Consider the following 12,558-nt stretch of genomic DNA (forward strand, 5'->3'; position numbering starts at 1 on the left):
CCTGCAGTGGCTCACATGCCTCGACCTCAGCTCGTCCACTGGATACCCTTCCACCGATTGATTGCAAGTGTCGAGCTCGGCCGTAGTCCAGTCACACGCAGCGCATGCTCGGCTGCTCATCCTACCCTGTAATGTACCTCTTTTCCTTCTTCGTTGTCAATATCATGCTTGCCTCTCTTGCCGTGGGCTCGCGGCATCCTCTTCGCACTGGACAGCGACGACAACAGAAGATTCAAATTGCTGAGCAAGGTTGATGGCGCTCACCACGAGCAATGTTGGCACAGCCACGAGGTGGGGACACTCTTTTTGAGAAACATCCGAACTTTGTGGTCTTGGGAGGAAGCAGCAGAGAGAAAAGTACAAGGGAAAAGAGGAGGCAAGGAGGAGGAAAGGGATCAGGTGCGAAGGCTGGACGAGTTCCACATCTGGCCGGCAGCGATGAGCTTATGCACGGCCTCTTGGCAGAAGATGACGCCCATCTTGGTGTCGCAGATGCCTGCGGCGCCGCCCTGATCGCCACCGCCGGACCTTGACTTTCGGTCGCCAACACGCCACCATCCGACCAAGCTAGAGCCGTCTTTGGCCGCAGCCACGAGCGACTTCTGTTGCTGTGCCCATCCCTGCACATCCGCATGGATCCTCCAAAAGCTCGATAGCACCGCGGTAGGACGTTTGGCCATCAGCGACTCGTATTCGGAAGTGTTGGACAGCTGGACGTAGTTGGGACTCGATGTGCCCAGGTTGGCATCCAATCGTTCAAGCCACGAGGACATGAGCAGCCGCGGGTTGGATCCGCCAGCTCCGTAGATGTGCCAGCCGCCACCGGCGAGATCGTTCTTGCGTCCCGAGCGACCGCGCTCGCCGGGGGCCAAGATGCGGTCAACCACGGACTTGCCGTGCAGCATGCCCAGGAGACGTGTGATGCCGAGCGGCTCGATCAACGCAGGAATTAGGTCGTAGTACACCGAACCCAGCGCGCCATGGTTGGGAGCAGCGTAGCCAGCGCGTGCACCAGAGTTGCGCGCAACCTTGTCCGTGTACCACGACCCGGGAGTCTCGGCATCGATGTGCAGGAAAGAGTGCACGAGGTGCGGATGCTGCACCGCAAAGTCCTGCGCAAACAGATGGCCGTATCCCGTAGACACGAGCATGAACTTTCCGAGCTCGGCATCGTCGTTCTTCTTTTTCTTGTCCTTGCTGCTGGAAGCGGTGTGGTCGAGCTGACCAGACTTGTGAAGTGCATGGTAGAGCGCCTCGGTCTGCAGACGCACCGAGGTGGGTTGGTAGACAAAGTCCGAGTGGCCATAGCCGATGCGGTCCCAGAAGCAGACACGGGTGAGGGCGAGGTGGCCATCCTCGCCGCCGCTTGCGTGAGAGGCAGATCTTGCCACCATCTCGCGCAGGAACTGGGCGGCGATCACACCGCTCACGCCTCGCTCGGGCATGACGAGGGCGGTGGGCACGACGTGTGAGGTGTTGTGCGACTTGAGCGCGCCTGGCTGGGAGGGAGCCTCCTCGCACGCGAGATGGAGCCGGAAGGAGACGGGATAGGGGTTGACGTCGGCGGGATCCTGGGGGTAGACGGGCTGCTTTGTGAGCGAGGTAGGGTGGACCAAGGTCAAGTTGCCAAGCGGCTTGAAGCGCGAGTCGGCGGCATCGAGGACGAGGTCAAAGGTGACGAGAGCCGAAGCGAGGGCGATGGCGAGACAGCCAAAGATGGCGTTGAGAAGCTTGAAGCGGCGGGACCATTTTGCCTGTGCGCGTGCGAGGGGCACCTCTGTGACGATGGGCGCGCCAAAGTCCGGGTTGAGGGTGAAGGGGATGGTCTGCTTCTGAAGATGGTGAGAAGAGAGGAAGGCCCATAGCGTGGAGAAGAGGCAGAGTGCGACGGAGAGGAAGCCGAGGTAGGAGTGTGTCACGCGGAACTCGGGCACGGCTGCGAGGAGGATGGCGTCGATGATGGTGAAGCAGAGGACGAAGAGGTGGAAGACATTCGTGGAGCTTGAGGCGAGCTCGAAGAAGAGCAGGCCGGGAGCGAGCATGGCGAGGGAGATGATGCCGAACCAGAGCGGCAAGAGCGCAGGCGAGCGGTGGGGCGGGAGGAGGAGCGGGATGGGTTCAAAGTAGTTGATGGCGAGCAGGATGAGGAGTGCGGTGACGGGGAGAAGTAGAAGCACACCGATGGCAAAGTAGAAGCGTAGGAAAAAGGTGAGGTAGGGAGATCGCCTAGGCGGCCGGGTTGCTTGCGGAGCTGCGGCTGGCTCGACTGGGATGGAGCGATAGTCCTGGTTGTCCGACGCCGACGCCGACGACGACGAGGAGGCGAGCAGCGGCTGTCGCTCTGCATCGCGTTGACGCTCAGCCGAAGACGGTGCTGGAGTAGATTTGGGAGCCATGGTGGCGAGCAGACTTTCGCCTGGTTTGGCGTGAGGAGGGGATGGTGGTTGGGTGTGGAGGAGGGTGTACAGCGCGATGCACGGTGGATGGCTCGAGCTGAGCGTGTGGGGGAGATTTGGGTAAATCGAGTGGAGAAATGACGCTGAGGAATGCATTTTTGGACGTGAGCCCTCGAACGCAACCCTGCAGCATCGAAGCACCAAAAAAAGTGGAGGCGACGGCTGCTTGACCCGATTTCCCTCGAGCCGATTCGCGCTCCGATCTTCGCCCTGAAGCTGTGCCGCGTCGGTGGGTCCAAGCGCGCCAAGCGCCGCCAAAAAATCATGAAGAATGCAACACCTGCAAAGTGTGCGTGCAGCGGCACTCTCTCAGGCGCTGGTCTTGTCCCACTGCCAAAGTGACACTCTCACCACCATCCTCGCGCCATTCTCGCTCGCACACATGACTTAAGCTGCCTAGCCAACCTTTCTCTCCACGCCGCCGCCTCCAACATGGCCGCCACAGCCATGTTCGGCTTGTCCCTCAAGCAGGTCTCGCTCGCCGTGCTCACAATACAAAACACCGCCCTGGGCGTCGTCATGCACCACAGCCGCGTATCCGCTCCCATTGGCAAATCCTACTTCTTCCCCACCGCCGTACTCCTCACCGAGTTCCTCAAGTGCGCCATCTCCTTCCTCATCGCCGCCGCATCCACACGCCCAGCCACCGCATCGCTTCCACTCCCTTCCGCATCCCAGCGTCAACGACAGCCACATGGCAACGACAGCAGCGCACACGCACGCTTGCTCACCTCGCCATCCCACAAATCACACGACAACATCTCCACACTTCAGCTCGTCCTCGATGAAGTCACCGCCCACGACTACTGGAAGCTCTCCATTCCCGCCTTCCTCTACGTCTTGCAAAACAATCTCCAATACGTCGCCGTATCCAACCTCGAGCCGCCCATCTTCATCTGCGCCTACCAGATGAAGATCCTCACCACGGCCTTCTTCAGCATCGTCCTTCTCCGCAAAAAGATCGGCATGTGGCAGTGGCTCTCGCTCGCCATGCTGGCCATCGGCGTCGCCGTCGTACAGATCCAGAGCAAGTCCGTCTCTGGTCTCGTCCCCTTCGAGGTACGCACCCACGGATACGGACACGTCTCGGCAGGGCCCGTCGCAGACCTGCCCCCACCACCGCCTCCGCCTCCCTTCGACTCGCATCGCGCCCCACCCCCAGAGCGTCTGCCCAGCCTTGGCTCCTTCCTCTCCGGCTCCGAAGCAAAGGACTACGACCACCTTCCGCCCTCCTCTCCCTCCTTTCCCCACGACCGCATCTCCATGAGCATGGAGGAGAGCGCAAAAGCGGACAAACCAATGCAGCCCATCCAAGGCTTCCTCGCCGTCATCGCCGCCTGCCTCACCTCGGGCCTTGCAGGCGTCTACTTTGAGATGGTCCTCAAGACCTCCAATGTCAATCTCTGGACAAGAAACGTTCAGCTCTCCGCCTGGTCCCTCATCCCCGCCGCACTCCCCGTTCTTCTCGAGATGATCCGACACGGTCCCTCCGCCCCCTTTCTTCATTTCGGCATCAGCGCTTGGGCCACCGTCGTCCTCCAGGTCACCGGCGGCCTCGCCGTCGCCATGGTCATCAAACACGCAGACAACATCCTCAAAGGCTTCGCCGTCAGCTTCAGCATCATCCTCAGCTTCGGCGTCAGCATCCTCTTCTTCCACTTCCCCTTCACTGCGCCGCTCGCCCTCGGCGTCGCTCTCGTCATCCTCAGCACACTCTCATATTCACGCGGCTCAATCCCCGGCTTCAAGACAACCGCTGCCAGCTGGGGCAGCCCCGCCTCGTCCGTTACCTCTACATTTCGTGACAAGGCACGATTGCTTAGAGACTGATCATGCCCATCGCAATGCTATACCATTCATGTCCCTGTCCATGTTTCGCCATTCCGCCACAACGCGCATGTCTTCATTCCCTCTGGTGCTCAGTAGCGAGTCACCACGTGAATACCTCTTGTCTCATCTGTCATAAGTACCGTGCACCCTTGGCGCAAGAATGGTGAAAGTCTGAAACTGAATAGCATTGCGCTGCAAGTTTCCATCAGAAGAGGTCCGCAGCTTTGACCTTGCGCTGATCTCGGCCATCGTCACCTGCAGGCGGAGCATAGCCTGGCGGCGCGTTGGGCATGCTCCCTGGTGGAGGCGCGCCGAACCCGGGCGGTGGTTGCGTGGGAGGCGGCCTCGCAAAGTTGGGTGGAGGAACCCCGAATGCTGGCGGTGGGACCGAGAATGGTCCTGCCGGCGGAAAGCCGGGCGGCGGACCTGCACCAAGTCCGGGCATTGGCGCCTGTCCGCTCATCAATGCCTTGTGCGCCGCCAATTGAATGCGCAGCTGCTCCTTGGACAGCACCAGCTTCTCGATCCTTGGTCGCTTATTTTGCACCGGCACGTTGCCATCGGCTCTTTGCGCTGCTCGTCTCTCCTTCCATTCGGCAAGGTCCGTCTCTGGAATGCCCGCCATGCCATAGATCTCGATCTCGAAAGAATCCCGCCCCGGCAACGTGTTCTCAATCCTGTGGAACACAAGACAAATGCTGGTCAGTGCTGATCACGAGCCATCGTCGGTACCTTCGCCGTCACATACTTGTCTGGCTGTGCTTTGTGCACTTGCGTGAGATGCACCGATAGGCCTCCTGCCGTATTCAGCCGTCGAGGGCATTGTGGGCACCGGTAGTGTTTCGACTTTTGATGCTGCAGCAACACTGTATGAATCGAATCGCCCACGTATCGTGTCAGTGCAGCCGTTCCAGCGCATCGTCACAGAGGCGTATCAGCGCGACATACCTTTCTCATCCTCGAACTCGCGACTGTGTGGTATCATCGGCGCAACGTATTGGCAAGCAATAAGATGCGTCAGCGGTCAGCAAGCTAGATGGTGGAGAGGCGGAGGTGAGGTTTGGATCGACTTACTCGCAGTACCAGCACCATGCCTCGAGCTGTGGCGCTTTCCTCTTCTTGCGCGCCATTCTGTGCAGATATGGTGAGCCACGTTAGGCTCCGTACCGTCTGGATGGTGGTTGGAAGGCAAGGGAGGATCCGCCAGAGGCGTCGACCGACTCCACTTTCTCCTAGACCCTGACAGCCCAGACGCGTCTTGTCATCGTGACTAATCAACTTCTTTCTTCGCCAGTTGCGAATCTCATCCGCCTCGTGCTGCCCTCCGACACCCCTTCCCGTCATAGCAGGTACACCCAACCCTGGGTCTTGCAACGACACTCAACGCCGGGTTGACCACAAACTCTCATCCGCAATATTTGAGGCTGGAAGCATTGTTTGAATGACTCGCACTTCACGTCTCGAGATCGTATCTTTTGTCCAGCAGTTGAGGGTTTTTTCAAAGCGAACGAGGTCGCGATACGAGCAAAGCAAACATGACACACACGGCTGCCACAGGAGAGACGGGGATCCCGATTGCCTTGCAGAGGTCAAAAATCCGAGCAGCGAAGCGAGAGACAGTAATGGAATTGGTGAAGAATATCGCCAATAGGGTTCGCGATCAACGTAATGGATTTGCTTGGTTTTTGTAAATCACGATATCACACATGAATGATAGTCAGGTTCACAAATATGTACGAAAAGCGCGTGTAAGTTAAGTTATCAAACGTCGGAATATTCACATTTTCGCATGCATTCCCAAATCGTGCTTTTGCGCCCTCTTGGTCTGGGACTTTATTCTTCACGATCAAAGAGGTTGCAGCTCACATTACAAGATCGTGGCTGATGCGTGCATTCTATGTCTCATTTTCGAGACTTGGGTGCGCATCTTGCGCGCGGCTGATTCGGAAACGTGTGATACAAACGCAGCGCCATGAGCAATTTGTTAACACCGTGTAGTGCCATGTGTACGAGAGAGGCAGCACAACACTGTTTCTCTTGACAGCCGGAAAAGGGTTAGAATTATCAGCTTTCATTTCACTCAGATCATTCAGCCGCGAACAGCTTGAGAGCGGGGAGAAGTGCGTCCAGAAAGCGCACAATGATTCTAAGAAGCCAGCTTTGGTATCTCCGCAGCTGAGAGCCTAGCTACACGCTCGGAATCAAGTCGAGGCCTTAATTCATATCCTAAAAAGCCGGGGGGGGGGGGGGGGGGGGCGAGGGTCGGCCACCCAGCAGCCACCCCGGGTGGCTGTTTGGGATCAGCCACCCCACAGCCACCCACACGGCCACCCACACACACTTGGGTGGCTGATGGGTGGCTGCTCCCGAGAAGCCACCCCGGGTGGCTGCTCCTCGCCAGCTCGCGTCTTCTTAGGATATGATTTTAGTACAAAGACGGGTGTCGACGGCAATGAAGCTTTTATCAGTTCAGACAGCCCAGAAAGCGTTAAGAGGTCAGGAATCATGATTTCTCTGATGACGAGGTTGACCTCCTTTGAAGCACATACTGTCAGCATGAGCCATTTAAAGAGGCGTCCGGGTAACTATACCATTTTCGTGATTCTTGCTTCACTTATGGGCCTGTTTCGCTGATGGGCCACTCGCTTTAAGTTAAAATCCATCATTTGAGAATAACTTCTAGCGTGGCAAGCAGGTTAGACTTGCTGAACGACATCCAACAACAAAGCAAGCATGGATGTGAGGCGACAGAGACATTTCGGCCACTCGTGAATCACGATGCATTGTTTATTATCACAGCTCGTGGACAATTGAGCGTCAAAGCTCAAAATAGATCCTGATCCCGAACTGACACAGACGTTCGTGATTCGCAATTTCCAATTTGTGATTTATTGGTCACGCTTTTTAACGCTGTCTGTAATTTCACCGTTAAAGTTATTTGTCTTTCGCTCTCGAATTGTGCGCTGAATCAACTTACTGGCTTTCTAGTCAATTGCGTACAGAACGCAAGTTTTGGGGCTCTACACTTAATGCAGCTGTCCCGCTGAAATGTTCACTGTCTCTTCAGGCTCGACGCAGATCAGATCTAGCTTGGTGAGCTGACTCATGAGCTTCAAGTCAATCATATCCTAAAAAGAGGGTGGGGTGGCGACGGTCAACCACCCAGCAGCCACCCATCAGCCACCCGGGGGGGGATAGCGAAAATCAGCCACCCAGCAGCCACCCCGGGGGTGGCTGCTGGGTGGCTGCTCCTCGCCAGCTACCGTTTTGTTAGGATATGAATTGCAAATCGTTCCAAGAAGTCTAGATGGTGGAGCAGCATGATCTTATGGTGAAGACTGTTCTAACCAACGACCACAAATTGGTTTGGGCTTTGATGAGCATGAGAAATAATGAGATCATTCCAAGAGCGACATGTGTGGTCGAGCAAGAGCTAGCAGTCTAGGTCGCCAGCTCTTCCGGAAAATAGGCACAACTTAGTTAAGTTAAGTTAAGGCAAAAGCATTGAAAACGTGATCCGCAAATCACAAGCAAAGCAGTTTTTGTCAAATTCGTCCCTGACTCATGCAAATACCATCACATGAAGCCATCAAGATCGTCAAATTGAGGACCACAAGAATTCTCAAACAGGCTGTGCTTGAGAGGCAAGAAAGCCTGATTCGTAATTTCAAATCATGATTGATGATTGGATTCATCAACTGTCAGGTGAATTCGGATGCTTGAGTCAAGAACGAGGAAATTATGGTGATAAATTACATGCGCCTGCAGACGCTTTTCATGCATAATCACGAACAACATCGTGAGTGTATCTTGGCTTTCTTGTGCCCGAGCCAACGACCGCGGATGGCGACTTGAAGCCAACAACCTCCTTCACGACACGACCGCCTAGGTCAATGTTGCTGCTGACGCTGAAGCTGATGCTGAAGGCGAAGCAAACTTTCACCGTTCACTGCGCTCCTCCAAGCTCCCAACGTCCTCATCGTTGTCACCACTGCCTAGGGTGCAATCAACGCAGCAGAACAATTCCCAGCTGTCTTCCCCCTCATCTGGAATCGCTTCTTTGGCTCTGGAGATGACCTACCCCTTCTTTCAGATCAAGTTCTACAAGCCCTCAAGACGCCTGGTGGCCAGAGCTGGGAACTGGATTGCTAGCAACAGGGAGCGCATTCGAGCGGCTAGCCTGGACCACCACCGCCTGGACGCTCTGGCCGAGGAGCTCAGCGAACACGTCGGATTGCTCCAGCCGCTGACAGGTACTCACCTCCTGTACAAAGCGATCTTTGTGCACCTGAGACCTAGTCGAGGTCGCAACGGCTACACGGAGGCCGACGATCGCGCTCTCCACTTGTGCGCTCAGCTTTGCAGTATGGGGTGCCATCAGCGCTTGCTCAAAGAAGTTATCGTTCAAGGCCATGTTGCGCTTGCAGATCTGCGGTCTGGACATACTTTTTTATAGCGCAACTGGTCGCTTTCGTTTTCCGATTCTCGCCACACTCCCAATGTCACCGTCTCCATGTTGGCCTGCGCACGGGTGTATAGTGTGCACCTGTGGCGCTTTTGCTGCAACACCGAGACAGGCTCAGGTACAAACATGAAGCCCTCAAAGTACAAGTGCGTAGATGATGACAGTTTCTGCCGCGCCAAGATGATGATGACGACTGGACGGTCGCATGTTGACGCTCGTGCGCAGAGTGTGAGCTGCGTCCAAGTCGCTGCGCCTCCGCGCGTACATATCGCCGTGGACGCCTGCTGTCGCTCCATTCGACATCGCCCATCCGGCCCGTTTATAATTGGTCTCAAGCTCTGGCGTGACAGGAAGACGCTACTTTTCCAGCCTTCAAAGGTTTCAGCTGGATCGTGGTCGAGCACCCGCCCTTTTGCCGATAGTACCCGCTGCTGAGCGGGTTTCACAACACTAGCGATTAAGAAAGGATCGCTCTGGCTGCTTCTCGAAGACGCGCAGATCCTGCACGGCTTGCTTGAAAGCCTCTCACTCTACAACGAAAGCCATCGAAGGGGATCGTGCTTTTCTGTTGCACAGCAAAAGCGGGTGCAGAAAGAGTTCCATCAAGCGCCGCCAGCTCCTGAGCCGACACACTGTACCAAGGCTGGCGACTCCGCTGGTCTCGTCGTGCATACTTGGCAGCTTTGCTTTCAACATCAGGTTGAACATTTCAACGCAGGCCGATCAACATCCCTGGGGGGAATTCGCATCCTCATTGGCTGTGATACTTGTTGGAACACAGGCTAGGGATACTGGGCGTCGTTGTGTTGCAACCCCAAGACGAAGCTGGGCGAAAGTCCTCATCAAAATCTTGGTTTCCAACAGCCTCGACAGCTCGACCAAGGCTGTTTCACCGCAGTGTCACAAGGTCGCTGATGCCACGACATTGATCCAGCCAAGTCTTGGCCTGTGCTTGCTGATGAGCCGGCGGAACAGAGGCAAGCCGACTCCGACGAGATGGCTTTTGATCGATGTGTGACGCCAAGCGAGAGCTGGCGCTGGTGTTGTACACGTGCACCGAGCAGCAGAGGGGCCACTTTGAAGCCCCAATGAAGCTCGGTCAACTGCAATATCTGCCCACGCTGCCAGCAAAGTTTCGACGCTTGATATCGTCTCGGTGAACAACAGTGGTGGCGGTGAATAGCAGTAATCGCAAGCGAGAGAGCAATAGTGGCTGAAAAAGGGCGGGGATCAGGACGATGTGTTTCTGGTGATCTTGTGCGCCGTATGACGACATGCTCGGCGTAACTCTCGCACGATTGCACAGTCAGCTGGCTGGCTGCCAAGGGGATTGCTCTCATCACGCACCCGTGCTCATGTCGATGCCCAGGACGAGCTCCACGCACATTCTTTTCACACACTGGGTCAACTCGAAAGCATTTCATAAAAATACAGTTGCAAAATACAAGCTTGGGATGGCGACGTGGCTCACGTAAAGTGGCGTCCCATGTCCCTGGGTGCGTATGGCGGCGGCAAAAGAGTTTCGCCCGTGTGGTCGTCAAAGAGGCCGGTGTCGGAAAAGTGAATGGAGCAGGCGTCCTGTTCGACGCGGTAGCGGGAGGACTCGCGCTCGGCGGATGTGATGGGCCTGGGCGGTACGGCGGGACCCAACAAGGAAGTGGCGGGGCTGGTGGGGATGTGCGCTGCCGCATTGGTCTGATCGGGTCTCGGGGGCACGGCGGGCGGCATGGGCAAAGTGACTGGGCTGACAGGGTTCATGGCCGTGGGCGGTGTGGGGAGCGGGCGCCGGGAGGCTGATCTCGTCATGGATGTAGGAGACAAGGAGACGCCGTGCGAGTCCTGAAACGGATCGGCTGCTGTGGACGAGCCTCGCGCGTGGTGAGGGCGAGCGGCTTGGGAGTGTTGGTGGCCTGCATCCCAAAAGCTGCGATGTTGGGCCGGAGATTGTGCGGTGGCGTATGCGTTGGAGGGGGAGATGGGCGAGAGTGGCTCGCAGCCGAAGCTTGTCGAGTACGCGGTTGCCGAGGAATCGAGTTCGGTGGCCGGTGTGTTGGCCGTGGGGGATGAAGGTGACGAGAGGGTGGGCGAGATGGGCGTGACTTCCTGGAAGAGCGCATGTACCCTGTTGGAGGGTCTTGTGGATGTGTCCGGAGTGAGGGAGTGGTGGATTTCGGGCTGGAGCCAGTACTGGGACTCGTTGGTGGTGGCAGTGACGCGGCTGGGTACTCTGCCGAGGTCGCCCTGGCTGGAGAGGAAGGCGGTGTCGAGACGCAGCTGGGATCGGGAGGAGGAGTTGGCGGTGGAGGATGAGTTGGAGTGTGGAAGCAGCGAGAGATCCTTGCGCTCTGCATCCATCTGGGACTGGAGACGTCTGCGCGGACGAACGAGCTTGCAGTAGTAGAAGAGTGAAGCGGCGATGGCAAAGATGAGGAGCATGACGGAAGCAGTGACGGTGGATGCGATGATGATGGTCTTTACGTTGGAGGCCAAGTGGAGGAACGACTTGCCGGGGACGTAGTTGTTGGGGTTGATGACGATGCCCCAGAATTGCATGTCTGTAGCGTCATGGATGTTGGACATGACGACGGAGTGGGTGCCCTCGGACAAGGTGTCGGATGTCCAGATGACGGGGGGCAATTGGGAACCGGTGGCGGCTGCGAGTTCGTCGTTGGCCGAATAGGCATTGATGATGACGGTGGATGTGTTGTCGATGGTGAGGTTGTATTCACCGCGCGAGGGGCCGCGATAGTCGAGGACAGAGAGGCCGTGGCCGGTGAATACAAAGTTGACGCTATCGCCTTCGTTGGAGGTGGAATAGTAGTACTGGATGGGCGCAGTGTTGATGTTGGAGGGGATGGAAAAGTTGCGCCAGTTTGCGATGGGCCAAAAGTTGGAGCGCGGGTCGCGATTATCGACGATGCCTGCGGACCAGAGCAAGGAGGTGTTCCATGGATTTGCGACTACGTCTGGCGTGACGGGGAGCGAGTCGTTGTCGTAAGATGCGTAGGCTGTGGCGTAAGATGGCTTTGCGGAGCGACTGGCCGCAGCTTGTGTGTCGAGCGTGGCGGTGGGCGCGGACGAGGCTGGGCCCCAGTAGTCTGGGTCCCACTGGCTTGTCATAGTTGGAGAGAAGCTAGTGTGGTGTGGGGATGGAGATGGTGGTGGTGGTGGTGGTGGTGGTGGTGGTGGTGATGGTGGTGATGGCTTGAATCGCGGGGCTACGCATGACTTGAGCCTGCTGAGGGCACAATCGAGCGCTCTTCCTCCGCACAACGGCTGCACCTCTGCTGCCACTGCTGCGAATCGCTGCAGCCTCGCAGCTTCGGCATGGCGGCTGTCGCTAAAAATTCGCCTCTCCTCACGCGCCCCAGGCTCAGGAACGCGGCCAAGTCGACGTCGCCACGCTGCCCTTCTGCCCACGAAATTCAATTTTCGGGCGGCGATACGCTACCCGCCACGCGCTGTCACTCTCTCGGATGAGCCGCCTCGACTCGAACCCTCCGCCAAGATTCGGTGACAGGCAGAGGCCGATCAGTCTTGGCACAAAGTCACACTCTGTGAATAGTCACATGCCTCCCCCCTCAGATCACATCCAGCGAAACCGCTCTCGGGCCATCAAGTGCATTCGAACAGATAAAACGGGAACAATCGGCGATGTGAGAGATGCGGACATGGAACCAAATCGAGATCAACGTGAGGCGTAGCTATGAGTCGGAACAATAAAAAACGATGTACGGGGTTTAACTATGCGGACGAGGTTGCGGAACGGAGCTGACGAAAAGGGAGACAAGGAACAGGGATCATCGA

The 12,558-nt window shown here is 57.0% G+C and overlaps 5 protein-coding genes across 5 annotated transcripts; 1 reads left to right on the plus strand and 4 right to left on the minus strand.

Moving 5' to 3' along the window:
• Positions 1-395: 395 nt before the first annotated feature.
• Positions 396-2,552, minus strand: PAN0_018d5685 (uncharacterized protein; the record flags this gene model as incomplete). The annotated part of the gene is made up of 1 exon (XM_014798913.1): positions 396-2,552. The coding sequence occupies one exon, from the start codon at positions 2,550-2,552 to the stop codon at positions 396-398; it is 2,157 nt and encodes a 718-aa protein (XP_014654399.1).
• A 336-nt stretch (positions 2,553-2,888) lies between these two features.
• PAN0_018c5686 (uncharacterized protein) lies at positions 2,889-4,286 on the plus strand (the record flags this gene model as incomplete). The annotated part of the gene is made up of 1 exon (XM_014798914.1): positions 2,889-4,286. The coding sequence occupies one exon, from the start codon at positions 2,889-2,891 to the stop codon at positions 4,284-4,286; it is 1,398 nt and encodes a 465-aa protein (XP_014654400.1).
• Positions 4,287-4,491: 205 nt separating this feature from the next.
• On the minus strand, positions 4,492-5,416 carry PAN0_018d5687 (uncharacterized protein; the record flags this gene model as incomplete). The annotated part of the gene is made up of 4 exons (XM_014798915.1): positions 4,492-4,963; positions 5,035-5,083; positions 5,235-5,257; positions 5,361-5,416. The coding sequence occupies 4 exons, from the start codon at positions 5,414-5,416 to the stop codon at positions 4,492-4,494; spliced, it is 600 nt and encodes a 199-aa protein (XP_014654401.1).
• A 2,981-nt stretch (positions 5,417-8,397) lies between these two features.
• Positions 8,398-8,730, minus strand: PAN0_018d5688 (uncharacterized protein; the record flags this gene model as incomplete). Its single annotated transcript, XM_014798916.1, has 1 exon — positions 8,398-8,730. The coding sequence occupies one exon, from the start codon at positions 8,728-8,730 to the stop codon at positions 8,398-8,400; it is 333 nt and encodes a 110-aa protein (XP_014654402.1).
• A 1,488-nt stretch (positions 8,731-10,218) lies between these two features.
• PAN0_018d5689 (uncharacterized protein) lies at positions 10,219-11,871 on the minus strand (the record flags this gene model as incomplete). The annotated part of the gene is made up of 1 exon (XM_014798917.1): positions 10,219-11,871. One exon carries the CDS (start codon positions 11,869-11,871, stop codon positions 10,219-10,221), a length of 1,653 nt encoding a protein of 550 aa, XP_014654403.1.
• Between the last annotated feature and the right edge of the window lie 687 nt (positions 11,872-12,558).

The sequence above is a fragment of the Moesziomyces antarcticus genome, assembly GCF_000747765.1.
Source record: "Moesziomyces antarcticus DNA, scaffold: scaffold_v10018, strain JCM 10317, whole genome shotgun sequence".
Lineage (NCBI taxonomy): Eukaryota > Fungi > Basidiomycota > Ustilaginomycetes > Ustilaginales > Ustilaginaceae > Moesziomyces > Moesziomyces antarcticus.